Below are 23,861 nucleotides of genomic sequence, written 5' to 3' on the forward strand. Positions count from 1 at the left end.
TCACGACTGTCTTGGTGTGCTTAGACCATGATAGTGACTGGAACGAGCTGCAACAAACACTCAAACTGGACAGTTTTATCTCACTCTCTTCATTCAAAGACTCAAACATGGACACTCTTACTGACAGTTGTGGCTGCTTTTGCGTGATGTTTTGTTGTCTCTTCCTTCTTGCCCTTTGTGCTGTTGTCTGTGCCCAATTATGTTTGTACCATGTTTTGTGCTTCTACCATGTTGTGTTGCTACCAGGCTGTGTTGTCATATGTTGCTGCCTTGCTATGTTGTTGTCTTAGGTCTTTATTTATGTAGTGTTGTGTTGTCTCTCTTGTCGTGATGTATTTTGTCCTATATTTCTGTTATTTAAAAAAAAAAAATGTAATCTCAGCCCCCGTCCCCGCAGGAGGTCTTTTGCCTTTTGGTAGGCCGTCATTGTAAATAACAATTTGTTCTTAATTGACTTGCCTAGTTAAATGAAGGTTAAATATATATATATTTTAAATGTTATGATAGATCGTTGGTGATGTGGACACCAAGGAACTTGAAACTCTCGACCTGCTCCACTACAGCCCCGTTAATGCCTGTTCGGCCCGCCTTTTCCTGTAGTCCACGATCAGCTCCTTTGTCTTGCTGACATTGAGGGAGAGGTTGTTGTCCTGGCATCACACTGCCAGGTCTCTGACCTCCTCCCTATAGGCTGTCTCACCGTTGTCGGTGATCAGGCCTACCACTGTTGTGTTGTCAGCAAACTTATTGTTGGTGTTGGAGTCGTGTTTGGCCACACAGTCGTGGGTGAACAGGGAGTACAGGAGGGGACTAAGTACACACCCCTGAGGGGCCCCAGCGTTGAGGATCAGCGTGGCAGACGTGTTGTTGCCTACCCTTACCACCTGGGGGCAGCCTGTCAGGAAGTCCAGGATCCAGTTGCAAAGGGAGGTGTTTAGTCCCAGGATCCTTAGCTTAAGGATAAGCTTCGTGGGCACTACAGTGTTGAACGCTGAGCTGTAGTCAATGAACAGCATTCTCACATAGGTGTTCCTTTTGTCCAGGTGGGAAAGGATAGTGTGGAGTGCGAGTGAAATTGTGTCATCTGTGGATCTGTTGGGGTGGTATGCAAATTGGCGTGGGTCAAGGGTATCCAGGAGGATGCTGTTGATGTGAGCCATGACCAGCCTTTCAAAGCACTTCATGGCTACCGACGTGAGTGCTACGGGGGTGGTAATCATTTAGGCAGGTTACATTCGCTTCCTTGGGCACAGGGACCAGGGCTGTCTGTTTGAAACATGTAGGTATTACAGACTCGGTGAGGGAGAGGTTGAAAATGTCAGAGTATAACATTGATATATATAGGTACATTTGTACATAGTAGTTATGAACAGAGCTGAGGTATTAATAGAAGTGGACAGTTAAGAGCATCTCTTGAATAAAGGCATACACGTCATGAAAAAAACAAACTAATCAGGGTTTAATCTTGGATTTGAAAGGTGATGTACACGTATTTCATTTAGCTCTTCTCATATCTTAGTCAATCCACACTACCTAAATTGGTTTGGGAGTCCTCTTCTAACATGAGCTAGCTAATCTCTAAATATCCATCGGTGGGCCATATGCTGCTAGGTTCTCTGACAGGTCTCAGGTCTCAGACAAAAGGATTAGAGAATTACTGGATTTCTCGGTTCCAAATGAAAGTGGTTTAAGATGCCATGTAGTGGGGTCTCATACCTCCTGTGTTGTCGTTGAGCTCAGGGAATCTCAGTTAGATGGTTATTGTATGGTACTGCAGGAGCAGAAACAGCATTAGAGCCAATGGGAAATCAATATTCCCACTGGGCAAAGATGTCAATTCAATGTCTTTTCCACGTTGGTTCAACATAATTTCATTGAAATGATGTGGAAACAACATTAATTCAACTAGTGTGTGCCCAGTGGGCTTCAAGCACATATTCAACCGCAAAGACCAGGTTTTTTTCCAATGGTTTGCAAAGAAGGGCACATATTGGTAGATGGGTAAAAAAAGCAGAAATTGAATATCCCTTTGAGCATGGTGCAGTTACTAATTACACTTTGGATGGTATATCACTGCACATAGTCACTACAAAGGTACAGGCGCCCTTCCTAACTAAGTTGCCGGAGAGGAAGGAAACAGTTGCAGAGATTAATAAGAGATAACAGAGGATCAACAACATTAAAGTTACGTCACAATACTGACAGTGAGAAAATAAATTGTTTACATTTTAAAAATGGTATTTATTTTATTTTTTAGCCCTTTTTCTCCCCAATTGGTAGTTACAGTCTTGTCTCATCACTGCAACTCCCGTACAGACTCGGGAGAGGTGATGGTCGAGAGCTGTGCATCCTCCGAAACACAACCCAACCAAGCCGCACTGATTCTTTGACACAATGCCCACATAACCCAGAAGCCAGCCGCACCAATGTGTCAGAGGAAATACTGTACACCTGGTGACCATGTCAGCATGCCCTGTGCATGGCCCGCCACAGGAGTATGCGATGGGACAAGAACATCCCTGCTGGCCAAATCCTCCCCTAACCAAGACAACAGTGGGTCTATTGTACCCTGCACCATGGGTCTCCCAGTCACTGCAGGCTGCGACAGAGCCTGGACTCGAACCCAGGTTCTCTAGTGGCACAGCTAACATTGCAATGCAGTGCCTTTGACCACTGCACCACCCGGGAGGCCACAAATATTTTAAAACATGCATCCTGTTAGCAATAAGGCACAGAAGTAAAACTGTAAAACATGTGGCAAAGAAATTAACTTTTTGTCCTGAATATTTGTATTCAGGACAAAAAGTTAATTTCTTTGCCACATGCATTATGTTTTGGGCAAGTCCAACACATCACTGAGTAGCACTCTTCATATTTTCAAGTATGGTGGTGGCTGCATCATGTTATGTGTATGCTTGATATCGGCAAGGACTAGAGAGTTTTTAGGATAAAAATAAACAGAATAGAGCTAAACACAGGCAAAATCATAGAGGAAAACTTGGTTCAGACACTGTGTAACAAATTCACCTTTCACCAGGATAATTACGTAAAACATAAGGCCAAATATTCACTGGAGTTGCTTACCAAGACGACAATGAATGTTCCTGAGTGGCCTAGTTACAGTTTTGACATTAATCGTCTTGAAAATCTACGGCAAGACTTGAAAGACTTGAATGATCAACAACCAACTTGACAGAGCTTGAAGAGTTTTTTAAAGAATAATGTGCAAATATTGGACTATCCAGGTGTGCAAAGCTCTTAGGGACTTAGAGTGTCTAGTTTGAGAAACAAATGACTCGCAAGTCCTCAACTGGCAGCTTCATTAAATTGTACACGAAAAACACCAGTCTCAACGTTAACAGTGAAGAGTCAACTCTGGGATGCTGGCCTTCTAGGCAGAGTTGCAAAGAAAAAGCCATATATTAGACTGGCCAATAAAAAATAAAATATTAAGATGGGCAATAGAACACAGACACTGGACAGAGGAACTCTGACTAGAAGGCCAGTCACCTCTTCACTGTTCATGTTGAGACTGGTGTTTTGCTGGTACTATTTAATGAAGCTGCCAGTTGAGGACTTGTGAGGCACCTGTTTCTCATATTAGACACTAATGTACTTGTCCTCTTACTCAGTTGTGCACCGGGGCTTCCCACTCCTCTTTCTATTCTGGTTAGAACCAGTTTGCGCTGTTCTGTAAAGGGAGTAGTACACTGCTTGGTACGATATCTTCAGTTTCTTGCCAATTTCTTGAATGGAATAGCCTTCATTTCTCAGAACAAGAATAGACTGACGAGTTTCAGAAGAAAGGACTTTGTTTCTGGCCATTTTGAGCCGAAAATCGAACCCACAAATGCTAATGCTCCAGATACTCAACTAGTCTAAAGAAGGCCAGTGCCAACGTGCCATTGGAACACAGGAGTGTTGGTTGCTGATAATGGGCCTCTGTACACCTATGTAAAAAAATAAACCATAAAAAAATCTGACGATTCCAGCTACAATAGTCATTTACAACATTAACAATGTCTACACAGTATTTCTGATCAATTTGATGTTATTTTAATGGACAAAAAATGTGATTTTCTTTAAAAAACAAGGACATTTCTTAGTGACCCAAAACGTTTGAACGGTAGTGTAGATGCAACACACTTCTCTCATTAAAGTAAAGTTGTTTATCTACTTACTGCACAGATGGCCAAATACTGTTTGGGACAATAGACAAGGCTGTTTAGATACTTATTTGAACAGAAAGTCCTTTCAACATTTTGCCATCCAGACACACAAACAAACACGCAGAAACACACATACATACTACAAACACACACACTTAACCCTCTGTTTGCTATGAATAGGGCCCAGTGGGAGGTGCTGGAGGCGGTTATTGGAGAGGTGGATGAGCCCTTCCAGGTGACCCTACTCTACTCCACCTGCCTGGGGAAGGAAAAGGCTTCTCTGGCCCTCGACTCCTTGGACCTCAGAGACTGTGACATGGGTATGTTCTGATCTACATATCCAAACGTCAATAGAAAAATCTAAATGCAATGCTATTTTTACTTTAGCGTATTATGGTGGACTAAACCAGAAGTTAAATGTGAGCTCTTTCTTGTTCCAGGTCACCATGACTTAGAGCTAGGCACAGACTGTGATGAGAGCAAGTCTTTCCACTGTGACTTGGGCAGCTGCATTGACAAGACGAGTGTGTGTGACTTCCACGGTGACTGCCCCCTAGGGGAAGATGAGGGATTTATCTGTGGTGAGTCTGTGAGTGCATCAACAGTGCAACAACATTACTCATGGGCCAGGAAAAACTCTGGGCCCTGTGTACTGTATGTGTACATTGTATCTAATCTTTCCAAGAAACATGTTGTTTATATTTTATCTAAACTTCATACTTTGAGAAATACGATTAAGTTGTGTAATATTCTGACCTTTCAGATAGGTACGGAAGAGTATTAGGGCCAATTCAAGAGAGAAAACAAAAACTATGAGTTATTTTTATTTATTTTTGCACTGAGAATATTTTTTCTAAGTGCCAATATTTCGATAATAAAGTGGCAATATTTCGACAATAAATTAAAAATAAAATTTTGTGAAAAGTGGCAATATTTCAAGAATAAAGTGACAATATTACGAGGATAAAGTAGCAATATTTTGTGAATAAAGTGGCAATATTTCAAGAATAAAGTGGCAATATTTCAAGAATAAATTTGAAAGAAAAAATTGAATACAAAGTGCCATTATTTTCTGAATAATGTGGCAGTTATATTTCAAGTTTAAAGTAGGGGATTTGGTTAATTGCATGATTCCTGGCTTCCTGTTGCTGTGCAAGCCACCATAGAAAGGCCGGAGTTAGATAACGTGGTAAAACTATAATTATCACATTTGAGGTAAGACCCAGATGCAGACGAAATCAAATTAACAACAGTTTATTAATCCAACAGGAGCAGGCAAAAGACAGGTCAAGGGCAGGCAGGGGTCCGTAATCCAGATAGGTGGGGCAAAGGTACAGGACGGCAGGCAGGATCAGGGTTAGGGCATGCAGAAAAGGTCAAAAACCGTGAAAACTAGAAAACAGGAACAATCGAGAGACAGGAACAGAGGGTGAAGTGACAGGAATCAGTGATGCTTGGCCCATGCTGACTGACCTCTGATACTTGGTCTTCATCCTAGACAATGAACTCAGTGCTGTCATATTCATCATCATCGTGAGACACATCACTCAAAGGCTCAGAGATGGAAGTGTCTTCAATTCTCTTGCAATGGCTTAGTTACAATATAGAAACTCAACTTGGGTATCTTGACTGTCTCATATATTGTACCAGTGGACAAATCACCTGGAAGTCTGTTTGAAGTCCCACAACTCAAAGCCAGTCTCAAGGCCTTTGCTGGATTGTCCAGTGCGGAAGAAAATATCCTTTCCCTCTTTCAGGATCTCAGTAACTCCTGCACTGCAGTCCAAACCAACCTTTCTGGTGCCTCCTCCTTGCTTTGCTCTGACTTGTTTGGTGTCCTTGTTACCAGTGTGAATCCACTCTACTTCAATACTGCGAGTCCTTCATCTTCCTCTGGTCTAACTCTGGTCTGCTTCCTCTGATCTTCCTGGGGTGTGGATGTGGATAACTGCATAGAAAACAGCTTTTGAAAATAAAACTTGCTTAAATACTCACAACACAGTAAAGCAAAGGCAGAGGTCATTTCAGCAGACAAGACAAACTGACCAAAATCGACTGTCTTGCAATATTATCATGCAGCAGGAGGTGACAATACTGTTTTTAGAATAACATTAATTAATAATTAATAATCCTTAGAGCAGCTATATCCCTCCAAATTGTTCAAAATGTGCAATGGTGGTTATCTTTATCCCTGACACTTGTTTTTCAAATATAAGTTAAATATTCAACAACGACAAAAAAGTCCAGAACAATCCTATCAAGAAAATGCTGTGGCAAGAACACTCCGCTAGGTGGCTTCATAGCTATACATAGCTGTTCACAAATAAGATGCTTCATTATGATGAAATTCACTAAAGTACTTTATATAGTGGTACTTTATACAGTGGTACTTTATACAGTGGTGTAAAGTACTTAAATAGTACTTTTTAAAACATTTTTACTTAAGTCGTTTCTTGGGGTACCTGTACTTTACTATTTCTATTTTTTTAGTTTTACTCCACTACATTCCTAAAGAAAATATTAACTTTTTACTCCCATACATTTTTCCTGACACCAAAAAGTACTTGTTACATTTAGAATGCTCAGACGGGACAGAATGATGGTCAAATTCACGCACCTATCAATGTAACGGGTAATCATTCCTACTGCATCTGATCTGGCAGACTCACTAAACACAAATCCTGCATTTGTAAATGATATCTGAGTGTTGGTGTGCGATTCTGGAACAAGCAGTGAATGGGAGTCTATTGGGCGCAGGCAGAAAAACCCAACATTAGCACGAATTTCGCAAACAAGAAGTACAACATTACACATCTTTTCCGAGATGTGAGATAACTAACTTTCTATCTGTAATATCAAATATGCTTTGGAATCATGACATTACATACTTTCCAGGAAAATAGGTATGCTTCTCTACACATACATTGACTTTGAGAAGGGGTTGTGTGACAAGATGCTTGGCATCCGTGTGATGCAGCATGATAAACTGAACGTTATTGGTCGACAGTGTGGCGTTATACTTTCCTTCATTCGGTGGATTCCTATACATCTCTATTTCAGTTTAAGGGTCTTTATTGGCATGGGAAACATGTTTACATTGTCAAAGCAAGTGAAATAGACAGTAAACAGAAGTGAAATAAACTATAAATGTACACTAAATATTACACTCACAAAAGTTCCAAAAGAATAAAGACATTTCAAATGTCATATTATGTCTATATAGAGTGTTGTAACGATGTGCAAATAGAGTACAAAAGGGAAAAGAAATAAACAGAAATAGGCTTTGTATTAACAATGGTGTTTGTTCTTCACTGGTTGCCCTTTTCTTGTGGCAACAGGTCACAAATATTTCTGCTGTGATGGCACAGTGTGGAATTTTTAAACGAATAGATATGGTAGATTATCAAAATTGGATTTGTTTTTGCGAATTCTTTGTGGATCTGTGTAATCTGAGGGAAATTTGTGTCTCTAATATGGTCATACATTTGGCAGGAGGTTAGGAAGTGCAGCTCAGTTTCCACCTCATTTTTGTAGGCAGGGTGCACATAGCCTTTCTTCTCTTGAGAACCAGGTCGGCCTTCGGCGGCTTTTCTCAATATCAAGGCTATGCTCACTGAGACTGTACAAAGTCAAAGATTTCCTTATCTTTTTGTTTTCTCATGGTTTGTTTGGGTCTAATTGTGTTGCTGTCCTGGACAGGAACAGCTTGTTTAGGGGGCTCTTCTCCAGTTAATCTCTCTGTAGGTGATGGCTTTGCTATGGAAGATTTGGGATTTGCTTCCTTTTAGGTGGTTGTAGAACTTAATGGCTTTTTTTCTAGATTTAGATCATTAGCGGGTGTCGTCCTAATTCTGTTCTGCGTGCATTATTTGGTGTTTTACGTTGTACACAGAGGATAGTTTTGCAGAATTCTGCATGCATACAGTAGTCTCAATTTGGTGATGGTCCCATTTTGTGAATTCTTGGTTGGTGGGCAGACCCCAGACCTCACAACCATAAAGGGCAATGGGTTCTATAACTGATTCAATTATTTTTAGCCAGATCCTAATTGGTATGTCAAATTTTATGTTCCTTTTGATGGCATAGAAGGCCCTTCTTGCCTTGTCTCTCAGATTGTTCACAGCTTTGTGGAAGTTACCTGTGGTGCTGATGTTTAGGCCGAGGTTTGTACAGTGTTTTGTGTGCTCTATGGCAACGTTGTCTAGATGGAATTTGTATTCGTGGTCCTGGCAAATTGACCTTTTTTGGACACCATTATTTTTGTCTTACTGAGATTTACTGTCTGGGCCCAGGTCTGACAGAATCTGTGCAGAAGATCTAGGTGCTGCTGTAGGCCTTCCTACGTTTGGGACAGAAGGACCCGATCATCAGAAAACAGCTGACATTTGATGTCAGATTGTTCTAGTGCCCTCGTCAATTAATGCACAGTACATGCAGTTGAAGTCAGAAGTTTACATACACTCAGGTTGGAGTCATTAAAACTTGTTTTTCAACCACTCCACAACTTTCTTGTTAATTAACAAACTATAGTTTTGGCAAGTCGGTTAGGACATCTACTTTGTGCATGACACAAGGTGTATGAAGGTGTATGATCGCAAACCCCATGAACGTATGGCCGTAATCCAGGCAATGGAGGAGGCATATGGTAACATTCCAGTCTTTTCAGGGGTGGATGCGTCATGCCAGAAGATATTTCTCCACTGTCTGACCAAGGAGAATATCGCCTGTGATGTTGATGAAACTCTGTGGCCGGACAAAAACAACATATGATTGATTTTGTTTCCGCAATGGAGTTTTTGTTTCTTGACTTATGATTTAGAATTGACTGTATTTTGGCAATTTCCAAATGCCTGAAGGTACCACGTTCATCTGTACAAACAATAGTATGCAAGTATAAACACCATGGGACCACGCAGTCATCATACCGCTCAGGAAGGAGACGCGTTCGGAGATTAACATACTTTGGAGCAAAAAGTGCAAATCAATCCCAGAACAACAGCAAAGGACCTTGTGAAGATTCTGGAGGAAACAGGTACAAAAGTATCTATATCCACAGCCAAACAAGTCCTATATCGACATAACCTGAAAGGCCGCTCAGCAAGGAAGAAGCCACTGCTCCAAAACCGCCAAAAAAAGCCAGACTACGGTTTGCAACTGCATATGGGGACAAAGATGGTACTTTTTGGAGAATTGTCCTCTGGTCTGATGAAACAAAAATAAAACTGTTTGGCCATAATGACCATTGTTATGTTTGGGGGAAAACGGGGATGCTTTCAAGCTGAAGAACACCATCTCAACCGTGATGCACGGGGGTGGTAGCATCATGTTGTGGGGGTGCTTTGCTGCAGGAGGGACTGGTGCACTTCACAAAATAGATGGCACCATGAGGCAGGAAAATTATGTGGATATATTGAAGCAACATCTCAAGACATCAGTTAAAGCTTGGTCGCAAATGGTTCTTCCAAATGGACATTGATCCCAAGCATACTTCCAAAGTTGTGGCAAAATGTCTTAAGGACAACAAAGTCAAGGTATTGGAGTGGCCATCACAAAGCCCTGACTTCAATCCTATAGAAAATGTATGGTGAGAACTGAAAAAGCGTGTGCGAGCAAGGAGGCCTATAATCCTGACTCGGTTACACCAGCTCTGTCATCAACTCAAGTATGACAATTGAATACTTTTCCACCACTGTGTGTGTGTATGTGTGTGTGTGTATGTGTGTGTGTGTATGTGTATATATCAAATCAAATTTTATTGGTCACACACATATTTAGCATCTGTTGGCAGTATAGCGAAATGCTTGTATTAGACACGGAACAAAAATATAAAACGCCACACAATTTCAATGATTTTACTGAGTTACAGTTGATATCAGGAAATCAGTCAATTTATATAAATTCATTAGGCACTAATTTATGGATTTCACATAGATTTCAAATGATTGAAAAAATTATTGAGTTAATAAAGCCGCATACAAACATGGTCTCTTTTTTGCTTTCTTGAGTAAGGCAGCTCCAAAATGCAGGTGTTTCAGCCTAGCTCAATGCTTTCTGTGGTGGTTGGGCAGCCAGTGTAGATGTTGGTAATGTTCGCTAGTTGCGGTGTGATTGGCTTAGTGTTCTGTCACTCAAGGGGACACTACGTCACCGACAAGTCTAAGGGTAGAGCTCAAAAATTCAAAACCGTTGGGTGCTGCCATAGAGTTACATTAGAAGTGCCCATCCAAGAAGGCTCATTGGCTACAGATCAAATCTACAGTAGCTTTGATTGGACTGATCATGTCAACATTATACTTTCTAAATCTTAGCTATCAGTCATTATCATGAATCAGGTTGACTTTCTACTGGCAAATCCTTTTTAATCCTTATCATATGAAGAGAAATAATGAAGAGAAATCATAGATAAAACATTTCGCTGCTCATCGGCCAGTGGACATAAACATTACACAACAAGTTGAAAATTGCAAATTCAACAATGAGTAGTTTGGAAGAAATCAGTGGCTAACTGCAAGCATTGCAAAGCAATCACTGACCTGCTATTCAGTGGAGTGGCTGTGTGGTCCCAACTCTGGGATTAAATGTGTCTTTTCCAAGCTTAAAATGATAAACATTCAAAGTTGGCCATGATTTGTGCCAAGCTCAAAACAGCTGTTAACTCGGAACTGTGAAATATGACTTCAGTGAGTTTAAGACAACTGGGAACTCGGGGGAAAAGCAAGTTCTGACTGGGAAGTTTTGAACGGTCGTCTAATTCGGAATTGTAAATCCAGAACTCTGGCTTCTTTCTAGAGCTACGACATTAAGATCACTGACGTCATCATGACTCAACCTTGAGTTCACAGTTGTCTTGAAAGCACCATAAATGCAGAGAATGCCAGACTTTGATGACAATGTTTGGTGACAAAATTTTCCCACGAAGGATTGCTGCGCCACCTTCCTGTTCAAGTGAGCACATCACAACAAGTTGAGTCCAAAAATGTATTGTATATTGCTGCATAAATTATGTAATATGCCAGGGAGATATGTATACTGTATCTAAGAAAGTACTACTAAATGTATGTTGTGTAGTAAGCTGTTAGTAGCCATGTGCCTCACCCTAATAATTTGATCTATTTTCCCCTCTTAATTTTGCCCACTGCTTTCATTGTCTGCTTATATGCCCCCTTTATTTATCCTACGGTTCTGACTTGGAGAACACCGTAAGAACGGCCCATGTTCTGAATTCTGTCGCTGTACATTTCAAAAGTGCTGAACAAATAAGTCATATTGACTGGAGTGATAAATGATCAGATGATCATGTACAGGTAGAGATATTGGTGTGCAAAAGAGCAGAAAAGTAAATAAATAAAAACTGTGGGGATGAGGTAGGTGAAAATGGGTGGGCTATTTACCAATAGATTATGTACAGCTGCAGCGATCGGTTAGCTGCTCAGATAGCTGATGTTTGAAGTTGGTGAGGGAGATAAAAGTCTCCAACTTCAGCGATTTTTGCAATTCGTTCCAGTCACAGGCAACAGAGTACTGGAACGAAAGGCGACCGAATGAGGTGTTGGCTTTAGGGATGATCAGTGAGATACACCTGCTGGAGCGCGTGCTATGGATGGGTGTTGCCATCATGACCAGTGAACTGAGATAAGGCAGAGCTTTACCTAGCATGGCCTTGTAGATGACCTGGAGCCAGTGGGTCTGGCAACGAATATGTAGCGAGGGCCAGCCGACTAGAGCATACAAGTCGCAGTGGTGGGTGGTATAAGGTGCTTTAGTGACAAAACGGATGGCACTGTGATAAACTGCATCCAGTTTGCTGAGTAGAGTGTTGGAAGCAATTTTGTAGATGACATCGCCGAAGTCGAGGATCGGTAGGATAGTCAGTTTTACTAGGGTAAGCTTGGCAGCGTGAGTGAAGGAGGCTTTGTTGCGGAATAGAAAGCCGACTCTTGATTTGATTTTCGATTGGAGATGTTTGATATGAGTCTGGAAGGAGAGTTTGCAGTCTAGCCAGACACCTAGGTACTTATAGGTGTCCACATATTCAAGGTCGGAACCATCCAGTGTGGTGATGCTAGTCGGGCATGCGGGTGCAGGCAGCGATCGGTTGAAAAGCATGCATTTGGTTTTACTAGCGTTTAAGAGCAGTTGGAGGCCACGGAAGGAGTGTTGTATGGCATTGAAGCTCGTTTGGAGGTTAGATAGCACAGTGTCCAATGACGGGCCGAAAGTATATAGAATGGTGTCGTCTGCGTAGAGGTGGATCAGGGAATCGCCCGCAGCAAGAGCAACATCATTGATATATACAGAGAAAAGAGTCGGCCCGAGAATTGAACCCTGTGGCACCCCCATAGAGACTGCCAGAGGACCGGACAGCATGCCCTCCGATTTGACACACTGAACTCTGTCAGCAAAGTAATTGGTGAACCAGGCAAGGCAGTCATCCGAAAAACCGAGGCTACTGAGTCTGCCGATAAGAATATGGTGATTGACAGAGTCGAAAGCCTTGGCAAGGTCGATGAAGACGGCTGCACAGTACCGTCTTTTATCGATGCCGGTTATGATATCGTTTAGTACCTTGAGTGTGGCTGAGGTGCACCCGTGACCGGCTCGGAAACCAGATTGCATAGCGGAGAAGGTACGGTGGGATTCGAGATGGTCAGTGACCTGTTTGTTGACTTGGCTTTCGAAGACCTTAGATAGGCAGGGCAGAATGGATATAGGTCTGTAACAGTTTGGGTCCAGGGTGTCTCCCCCTTTGAAGAGGGGGATAACTGCGGCAGCTTTCCAATCCTTGGGGATCTCAGACGATATGAAAGAGAGGTTGAACAGGCTGGTAATAGGGGTTGCGACAATGGCGGCGGATAGTTTCAGAAATAGAGGGTCCAGATTGTCAAGCCCAGCTGATTTATACGGGTCCAGGTTTTGCAGCTCTTTCAGAACATCTGCTATCTGGATTTGGGTAAAGGAGAACCTGGAGAGGCTTGGGCGAGGAGCTGCGAGGGGGGGGCGGAGCTGTTGGCCGAGGTAGGAGTAGCCAGGCGGAAGGCATGGCCAGCCTTTGAGAAATGCTTGTTGAAGTTTTCGATAATCATGGATTTATCGGTGGTGACCGTGTTCCCTAGCCTCAGTGCAGTGGGCAGCTGGGAAGAGGTGCTCTTGTTCTCCATGGACTTCACAGTGTCCCAGAACTTTTTGGAGTTGGAGCTACAGGATGCAAACTTCTGCCTGAAGAAGCTGGCCTTAGCTTTCCTGACTGACTGCGTGTATTGGTTCCTGACTTCCCTGAACAGTTGCATATCGCGGGGACTGTTCGATGCTATTGCAGTCCGCCACAGGATGTTTTTGTGCTGGTCGAGGGCAGTCAGGTCTGGAGTGAACCAAGGGCTGTATCTGCTCTTAGTTCTGCATTTTTTGAACGGAGCATGCTTATCTAAAATGGTGAGGAAGTTACTCTTAAAGAATGACCAGGCATCCTCAACTAACGGGATGAGGTCAATGTCCTTCCAGGATACCCGGGCCAGGTCGATTAGAAAGGCCTGCTCACAGAAGTGTTTTAGGGAGCGTTTGACAGTAATGAGGGGTGGTCGTTTGACTGCGGCACCGTAGTGGATACAGGCAATGAGGCAGTGATCGCTGAGATCCTGGTTGAAGACAGCGGAGGTGTATTTGGAGGGCCAGTTGGTCAGGATGACGTCTATGAGGGTGCCCTTGCTTACAGAGTTAGGGTTGTACCTGGTGTGTTCCTTGATGATTTGTGTGAGATTGAGGGCATCTAGCTTAGATTGTAGGACTGCCGGGGTGTTAAGCATATCTCAGTTTAGGTCACCTAACAGAACAAACTCTGAAGCTAGATGGGGGGCAATCAATTCACAAATGGTGTCCAGGGCACAGCTGGGAGCTGAGGGGGGTCGGTAGCAGGCGGCAACAGTGAGGGACTTATTTCTGGAGAGATGAATTTTCAGAATTAGTAGTTCGAACTGTTTGGGTATGGACCTGGAAAGTATGACATTACTTTGCAGGCTATCTCTGCAGTAGACTGCAAATCCTCTCCCTTTGGCAGTTCTATCTTGACGGAAGATGTTATAGTTGGGTATGGAAATCTCTGAATTTTTGGTGGCCTTCCTGAGCCAAGATTCAGACACGGCAAGGACATCAGGGTTAGCAGAGTGTGCTAAAGCAGTGAGTAAAACAAACTGAGGGAGGAGGCTTCTGATGTTGACATGCATGAAACCAAGGCTTTTTCGATCACAGAAGTCAACAAATGAGGGTGCCTGGGGACTTGCAGGGCCTGGGTTTACCTCCACATCACCCGCGGAACAGAGAAGGAGTAGTATGAGGGTGCGGCTAAAGGCTATCAAAACTGGTCGCCTAGAGCGTTGGGGACAGAGAATAAGAGGAGCAGGTTTCTGGGCATGGTAGAATATATTCAGGGCATAATGCACAGACAGGGGTATGGTGGGGTGCGGGTACGGCGGAGGTAAGCCCAGGCACTGGGTGATGATGAGAGAGGTTGTATCTCTGGACATGCTGGTTGTAATGGGTGAGGTCACCGCATATGTGGGAGGTGGGACAAAGGAGGTATCAGGGGTATGAGGAGTGGGACTAGGGGCTCCATTGTGAACTAAAACAATGATAACTAACCTGAGCAACAGTATACAAGGCATATTGACATTTGAGAGAGACATACAGCGAGGCATACAGTAATCACAGGTGTTGAATTGGGAAAGCTAGCTAAAACAGTGGGTGAGACATCAGCTAGCACAACAACAGCAGGTAAAATGGCGTTGACTAGGCATCGGGGCCGACAGATAAAACAAACAAGCAGAATGGAGTACCGTGATTAATGGACAGTCCAGCGTGCATCAGCTATGTAGCCAAGTGATCAGTGTCCAGGGGGCAGCGGTGGATGGTGCAGGGGAGCTGGACTGGCGAGTGTTATCCAGGTTAAAAAACTAACAATGACTAAATAGCTTGTAGCTAGTTAGCTGGTTCTTCTGGAGGTTCTTGAGTGTGTTCTAAAAATTAAAAATAATAGCGATTCCGTATCACATTGGGTGAGGCAGGTTTCCGGAAGGTATAAACAAATTTTTAAAAATCGGGAAGAGATAGAAAGTACATATGGGCCACTGAGTGTTTGGGACGCGGCGATGCAGATGGTTAGCAGGCCTGTGCTAACAAGCTAACAGATTAGCAGGCCAGGGTAAACAAGGTAGTAGTTAGCGGACCTGGGCTAAACAAGCTAGCAGTTAGCAGGCCAAATTAGCAAGCAAGGAGATAGCGAGGGCTAGAGAGTTAGCCTTTGGGGGACGTCGCGATGGGGTGAGTCTGTTTATTCCTCTTCATGCGGTGACATCGATAGACCGGTCGTGGGTCCGGGTATTGTAGCCCAGGAGTATGCTACGGTGGCAGCACAGGGGCTCTGGCCGGGCTAGCTTCAAGCTACGTGGGTGGAAACGCTAGCCAGGAGTAATCAACCAGGGTTGCGGTTTAGATCGATAGCTAGTTGTGAAGATCCAGCTGAAAAATGTTCCGTTTGCGGTGGGAATCCGGGGATAAAAAAATAGGTCCGTTATGCTCTAGTTAGCGTCGCGTTGTTCGAACTGGCGAGAGCTTTCCGAGCTAAAGGTTAGCTGATGACCGGTTAGCTGAAGACCGCTAGCATAGCTGGTGGTTAGCTGGCTAGCTTCAGTTGAGGGGTTCCGGTTCCGAAGTAAATATAAATACTTTAGGAAAAAGTAGCTACATTGGGTGAGGCGGGTTGCAGGAGAGTATTTGGAAGCTTAGGTTTAGCAAAATGTTTTTAAAGATATGCGAAGAAAAATATGTAAAACGAAAAAGCCGTGGCTTTTGTGGAGCGATGGGTAACGATGCTTCGTGGGTGACTGTTGTTGATGTGTGCAGAGGGTCCCGGGTATGGGCGAGGGGACGGTCTAAAGTTATACTGTTACACTTAGATAAAAAATGTTACTCACTAAAAACAATATTATTTCAAAGTAAGTTTTATAACGTTGGATCAGATTATGTTTGAAAAATCTCTGGGGAAAAGAGTTTCCCCATCTTTAAATCACACTGTTTTTGTTGAGTGTGGTGCTACTGGCAGGGTGCAAGCCGCTTGCATAAACTATATTAAAGTTTAATGACCACGATAAATACTTCATCCTTTCACTGGAAGCAGTAAGCCAACAGTAAGTGCTCTCATCCTCTCTATCTCAGTCACTTACGCAAAGAGCAAAGTATAACAACCACTAGATGGACATTGCATTAAGAAACAAAAGTGCCAGCTAGAGTCCTCCCACTAAGGCTAATATGTTTCTTTGGACCATTATCTGTGGGTTTGTTAAGGTTACTGTTTCTCCGAGGCACCCCTTGAAACTGAAATACCATTATTCAACTGTCATTTGAATTGAAATGCTCCTTTAAACTGCAGCTTTGTGAAATTATACAGTGAATTTAGCATTTAGTGAAAACACGAAGGTACACTCAGTGCTTGCAGCCCTTGCATCAATGCTCACAACAACATCATTAGTCATACAAGCCTTCTCAATATTCACAGGGTGACATGTATTGTCATCAGTCTTGTCCTGGAGGCAGAACTGAGCAAATTCTGTTTAATATTTAGTCAAAATTTGCTATGTTGTACAAATGAATTTAAACAGAAATGTGGTTTTTGGTCTTAATTTAAGGTTAGGCATTATGATTAGCAGTGTGGTTAAGGTTAGGGTTAAGCACTCTTGCAGAGCTGCCTCCAGAACAAGATTCATGACGAAGAACACTAACCTGCTCAACACTCAATCAAAACATTCATCATTCAATGCAAAGAATAGTTCCCACATGGAGAATAAAACTGATCCCTCCAGTAAGTAATGACATGTTTATTGAATAGTGGAACCCTGGAGAGATGACATGGCTTCAGCACAATAGGATAGCCTTTCTTTTGCACATTCAAAAGACACTACATTTTGAGAAGAAAATATAATGTGCTGGAGTGCTCAAGTTAGTGTACAATACAAGGTGCTCTTTAAAAAGGCTAATCAATAGATCTTGTCACCATGCCCTATTTGATCATTTCCTTAAAGCTTTCATTTTTATAAGCTGTATCCGTATTTATAAGTGTACAGATCACTGAATGAGCCGGTGAAGTGAGTATGTTTTGGTCCACTGTGTCCCTATGGAGATTCTCTGCCCTATGGAGCCCACTGTTCCTTTGAGCCTGGGTCCTGTGGCTGGTCAACGTCCAATGAACTGTCTTCTTGGAGGAGGGTCAGTGGGGAGGAACTGGAAGACAGTGAAGACATGCTGGGGACAGCTCTGCAAAATACACAAGGTAAATGGTGCAAAACACAACAGGTCAATTGTGTTCGAATTGAGAATTGGTTTTCAGTTGCTGTTGAGTCTCCTCTCTATCAGGTCCTGGAGCTAAGAGGGGAACTACAGAATGAGAACACTGTATAGGCAAAGATGATCCTTCAGGTTTCTTTCTCATATTACACAGAGACTGGAAATCCATTTGGGTATTTATGACTCCAATGGGATTTTAAACCTCCCCCTGTCCGAGTCTGTAATACCAACATGTATTAAGCAGACCACCATTGTCCCTGTGTCCAAGAACACTAAGGTAACCTGCCTAAATGACTACCGACCGGTAGCACTCAAGTCTGTAGATGGCGCCGGAGAAGAAGGCTGACGTTTTACGTGTTCCTAACTAATTGTGTTTTTTTTATTGTTTCTTTGCAATGTTTGTAACTTATTTTTGAAACTTATTTTATACGTAACGTTGCTGCTACTATCTCTTATGACCGAAAATAACTTCTGGACATCAGAAACTGCTCGGCCTCCTACCCCAAGGCACTGCAGAGGGTAATACATCACTGGGGCCAAGCTTCCTGCCATCCAGGACCTCTATACCAGGCGGTGTCAGAGGAAAGCCCTAAAAATTGCCAAAGACTCCAGCCACCCTAGTCATAGACTTTTCTCTATGATACCACATGGCAAGAGGTACCAGAGCGCCAAGTCTAGGCCCAAGAGGCTTTTAAACTGCTTCTGCCCCCCAAGCCATAAGTCTCCTGCACATCTAATCATATGGCTACCTAGACTATTTGCAGTGCCACCCCCCCCACACACACACACACACACACACTTTTACACCGCGGCTACTCTCTGTTGTTATCTTCTATTCATAGTCACTTTAATAACTCTACCTACATTTACATATTACCTCAATTACCTAGACTAACCGGTGCCCCCGCACATTGACTCTACCGGTACCCCCCTGTATATAGTCTGCACATTGACTCTACCGGTACCCCCCTGTATATAGTCTGCACATTGACTCTACCGGTACCCCCCTGTATATAGTCTGCACATTGACTCTACCGGTACCCCCCTGTATATAGTCTGCACATTGACTCTACCGGTACCCCCCTGTATATAGTCTGCACATTGACTCTACCGTACCCCCCTGTATATAGTCCCCCTGTATATAGTCTGCACATTGACTCTACCGGTACCCCCCTGTATATAGTCTGCACATTGACTCTACCGGTACCCCCCTGTATATAGTCTGCACATTGACTCTACCGGTACCCCCCTGTATATAGTCTGCACATTGACTCTACCGGTACCCCCCTGTATATAGTCTGCACATTGACTCTACCGGTACCCCCCTGTATATAGTCTGCACATTGACTCTACCGGTACCCCCCTGTATATAGTCTGCACATTGACTCTACCGGTACCCCCCTGTATATAGTCTGCACATTGACTCTACCGGTACCCCCCTGTATATAGTCTCGCTGTTGTTTTTATACTGCTGCTCTTTATTTACTTGTTACTTTTATTTCTTGTTCTTATTCTGTTTTTTTAATGTATTTTAAACTGCATTGTTGGTTAGGGGTTTGTAAGTAAGCATTTCACTATAAGGTCTATATACCTGTTGTATTCGGCGCATGTGACTAATACAATTTGATTTGATTTTCATTCCAATTCAAGTTTTCAAAACATTTGGAACCTAAAGGCTTTGTTGGCCTAAAGGAGGAATGCCCTATTGGGTTATCACTGAATAGAATTACATTCCTTTGGACAGTTTGTCGATGATTTACAATCAGTTATAACACTTGAGTATTATGAAGCCCAGCAGCATGTATTGTTTTTGAGATGAGGACTGAAAGACTGTTTTCGTCAGAGCTCTATCAGCCATGCCCTGTTGACTGGTGCACTACGTCAGTGTCAACTCCACTCTTTGTTGTGGGTATTGTCTTTTCACTCAGGGCACTTCCTGTTCCTGGCCGTGAGAACGAGTAGTTCCAGTCATGAGGTGTCTGTCCGGAGTTACTCCTTCCCACAACCGGTCTCTACCACAGCCTGTCAGGTGAGAGGCGTAAATGGGCATATCTATCCACCAACCCAATGGCTTCCTTAATGATGAGACAATCTCCCCTTCCAACAACATGTTCACTGATGACTCACTGATGAGTTCTAGACATCCTCATTATGGGAGTTTTAGAACCACCTTCAAGAGATGCTAGCCATAGCCAAGGCCTGTCTATTGATTAGCATTTTTTGTAATTAGTCCGATTTCCCCCCCAGACAGCTGGTCTATCATAACAGAGAGCCGTCATCTGGTACTACACAGAATATCAAACTTCATATAGTTTTAATTAAGTCATGTTAAAGTTTTCAAAAAGTATGTCATGAAATTCACTAATTCACATCCTTTCCTGTCTCTGTCTGCAGTTGCATTTCTCCCTGTATCTCTATGGGGAGTTTAATGGCACCGTGCTGCTGTCACTAGAGGAAAATAGTACTACCTTGTCCCGGTTGGTGTGGGAGAGGTCTGGACAGTGGAAAGATAACTGGCAGGACATCACTCTACAGCTACCTGCCCTCCTCAGTGGGTATGGTGCCCTAATGTACTGCTTAATTACTGACCTGAGGTGTCAACACATATAACATAACATTACATAAAGTTCAGAGTTAGAGTTTCTTGAGTGATTGTAGTTTGATAGATGATTGCCGTGAAAGAATGTGAAAGAATTTAGGGTATTTTAATAAAACAAAAACTAATGTGAAATCTAGATTGAATGCCATACTGTGTTTCTCTCCATTCATTGTGATCTGTGTTCCTCCAGGTTCCACCTCAAGGTGAAGGCTCTGTGGGGACCAGGCTCCAAGGCTGACATCGCCCTAGATGACATCACCCTGGGAGCAGCATGCTTTGACACAGGTAGCCCTCCATGCAACACAATCTGTACACAACACAAACAGTCAGGTCTCAATGTAGATACTATAACATACTGTATGGCTCGAGTACAGTGAGCGACTATTTGGAGGGCTCCAAACACACCATTGAATAATTTCTCAGGTAAAACTCCCTAAATATTTTAAGGTTATATTTACTGATTGAGAGGGGACGCTTTCGGCCTCCTGAGTAGCACAGCAGTCTAAGGCACTGCATCGCAGTGCTGAGGCGTCACTACAGCCTGGGGTTCGAGAGCATCCTGACTGGTTGCATCACTGCCTGGTATGGCAACTGCTCGGCCTTCGACCGCAAGGCACTGCAGAGGATAGTGCATATGGCCCAGTACATCACTGGGGCCAATTTTCCTACCATCCAGGACCTCTATACCAGGCGATGTCAGACGAAGGCCCTAAGAATGGTCAAATACTCCAGCCACCCCAGTCATAGACTGCTCTCTCTGCTACCGCACGGCAAGCGGTACTAGAGTACCAAGTCTAGGTCCAAGAGGCTTCTAAACAGCTTCTACCACCAAGCCATAAGACTCCTGAACATTTAATCAAATGGCTGCCTTGACTACTTGCATTGCCCCCCTGTTATTATCTATGCTTAAATCACTTTAATAACTCTACCATACGTATATATTACCTCAATCACCTCGACTAACCGACTAACCGGTGCCCCCTGCACGTTGACTCTGTACCGGTATACCCTGTATATAGCCCGACTATTGTTATTTTACTGCTGCTCTTTAATTATTTGTTACTTTATTTATTTTCTTTTTTGGATTTTTCTTAAAACTGTATGGTTGGTTAAGGGCTTGTAAGTAAGCATTTCACTGTTAAGGTCTGCTGTTGTATTCGGCGCATGAGACAAATACAATTTGATTTGATTTGAAATAGATTCCTTAAAGAACCACTAGATGATGGCTATTAGCTCACATGGCTTATATCACTGAATCACACCCTTCTCCTGAGTGATGCCATGACGTTTGTGTAGGAGGAACTGAATAGATTCTATTTAGACACAGTACATTCAGTGGAGAGCAACGCCCCATAACAACTTCTGGTCCACCCCCATGGAGTTGCAGATGAGAGCGTAAATAGAGCATGCCTTAAGACTGGAAACAATAGTGCTTTTGAGGAAGAGTCAAAGAAAGAGAGGAACCGAAATGATGCACACAGATGCGTCGGCTAACCACCATCTCCAAAATCAGCTGGAGGGCTGGAAGACAACACACTGCCTGAATGCTTCTGAATGGGGGAAACCGACCGTCGAATACTTCTCCCTGGGATTGAATCCACAATCTGACAATAAAATCAGCAGGTTCCAGTGTCACATACGTTATCACACTGGAGCACAGATCTTCTTCACTTCATCCATTGTTATCTACCATAAAGCTCTTTGGTCAGACATTTGGGGGGAAGCCTGCCAACATTAGTTTTATTTGATAGGCATTGTACCCAGATGTGGTTAAGTAAATATTGTAAGGAAGGGAGGAGGGGGGCTTGCAGAGGTATGCCCGGTTTCGTGCAAGGCATGCAAGTTGGCGACGCCAGACAGCCGCCAATTGGGCGGGATATGATCAGTATGCAGATTTATCGTCCCTATTACGTTTTACTGGAGCACATCTCCAGACCCTCCAAAATTCCACATCTAGTTGCAGCTACTAAATCAATCCCGCCCTTATCTTGTCTCCTGCTAACACTTTCACGATGTCTTCCCTCACAATTATTACTTATCTCCTAAAGCCCTTCGTCTTTCTCCACTTTTTCCATAAGTCTCTGTCTGTCTGTCTGTCTGTCTGTCTGTCTGTCTGTCTGTCTGTCTGTCTGTCTGTCTGTCTGTCTGTCTGTCTGTCTGTCTGTCTGTCTGTCTGTCTGTCTGTCTGTCTGTCTGTCTGTCTGTCTGTCTGTCTGTCTGTCTGTCTGTCTGTCTGTCTGTCTGTCTGTCTGTCTGTCTGTCTGTCTGTCTGTCTGTCTGTCTTTCTCCATCACCCCAAGTCCCATCAGCTCATACATGCATGCAGCTCATACATGCTTAGAAAGGGTTTTTCGACTGTCCCCGTAGGAGAACCCTGTCCCAGACAGATCCATTTTTGGTACCAGGCAGAACCCTTTGGAAAGGGTTCTACATGGAACCCAAAATGATTCTACCTTGGAACCAAAATGGTTCTACCTGGCACCAAAAAGGGTTCTTCAAAAGGTTCTACTATGGGGACAGCCAGAGAGCCCTTTTAGCCTCTAGATATAACCTTTTTTTCTTAGTGTATGTCTTTTTATCTACTAAGATTTGGACCTTAAGCTGCTCACTAAAACAAATCTACATTCTAAATTCTATCTCTGTCTCTGTCTTTGATTTGACCATGATTAATGGAAAATGTATGAAAGAGAATGTTTTGTAGCAATGAATGTGTCTGTCTCCCTCCTCTCAGATCTCAACTCCCTGCTGCTCGGACACAGATTCTTCCATGAAATGGACTCCATCAGTGAGCTAGATTTCCTCAGCCCCCTTCCAGAGCCCTCTGCCTCAGGTACACTACCAGCTGTTCCAAATGAATATATTTAGCATTTATATCACTAATGGCCTTTGCTGTTTGATTTTCACAGTGGTTTTTCCTGGCCATTTTTCATAATAAACAAGGTGCTCCATTAACATAATTTCCTTTGATTTCCTCAGCAGCTGTTCTACCATATGTCTGTTTGTCTGTCTTCTTTCTGTGCAGCACAGGGAGTTTGTTTGTTGACTGACGTGTCTGTCTCCTCTCTTCAGAGGTGTCCCTGATGACCTGGTGGTTCACATCCTGTGGGGCCAGTGGCCCCCGAGGCCCCACCCAGGCCCAGTGTGACAGCGCGTACCGCAACACCAACTTCAATGTGACTGTTGGTAAGGACGGCCCATTCAAAGGAGTGCAGACCTGGAGGGTACCAGCCACCAACAGATACATGTGGGTACAAGTCTTGATATGTTCTTCTAATGTTGTAGAAACATGAACGCTACAGGCAGCAACTGTTTCTGCAATCGGAGCACTTTTGCACTAGACTAAACCATATCAAATCAAATCAAATTGTATTGTTCACATACACATGGTTAGCAGATATTAATACGAGTGTAGCGAAATGCTTGTGCTTCTAGTTCTGACTGTACAGTAATATCTAACAAGTAATCTAACAATTTCACAACAACTGCCTTATACACACAATTGTAAAGGAATGAATAAGAACATGTACATATAAATATATGGATGAGCAATAGCCGTGCGGCATAGTAGATGGTATAGAGTACAGTACTGTATATACATATGAGATGAGTAATGTAGGGTATGTAAAGATTATATAAAATGACATTGTTTAAAGTGACTAATGATACATTTATTACATCCAATTTTTAATTATTAAAGTGGCTAGAGATTGAGTCAGTATGTTGGCAGCAGCCACTCAATGTTAGTGATGGTTGTTTAACAGTCT

General features: G+C 43.1%; 1 protein-coding gene across 2 annotated transcripts in view; it reads left to right on the forward strand.

Annotated features, from left to right (window-relative positions):
* Nucleotides 1–23,861, forward strand: part of LOC118372812 (tyrosine-protein kinase receptor-like) — an 86,665-nt gene that overhangs the window by 30,676 nt on the left and 32,128 nt on the right. For both annotated transcript variants that reach the window (XM_035758814.2, XM_035758813.2), the window contains exons 5-12: nt 4,350–4,489; nt 4,610–4,750; nt 17,335–17,484; nt 19,427–19,527; nt 19,893–20,053; nt 20,288–20,382; nt 22,829–22,927; nt 23,167–23,341. In XM_035758814.2, coding sequence (XP_035614707.1) covers nt 4,350–4,489; nt 4,610–4,750; nt 17,335–17,484; nt 19,427–19,527; nt 19,893–20,053; nt 20,288–20,382; nt 22,829–22,927; nt 23,167–23,341 — 1,062 coding nt within the window. The remainder of the gene's footprint in view (nt 1–4,349; nt 4,490–4,609; nt 4,751–17,334; nt 17,485–19,426; nt 19,528–19,892; nt 20,054–20,287; nt 20,383–22,828; nt 22,928–23,166; nt 23,342–23,861) is intronic.

Source organism: Oncorhynchus keta, chromosome 29 (assembly GCF_023373465.1).
Source record: "Oncorhynchus keta strain PuntledgeMale-10-30-2019 chromosome 29, Oket_V2, whole genome shotgun sequence".
In the NCBI taxonomy this organism is placed as follows: domain Eukaryota; kingdom Metazoa; phylum Chordata; class Actinopteri; order Salmoniformes; family Salmonidae; genus Oncorhynchus; species Oncorhynchus keta.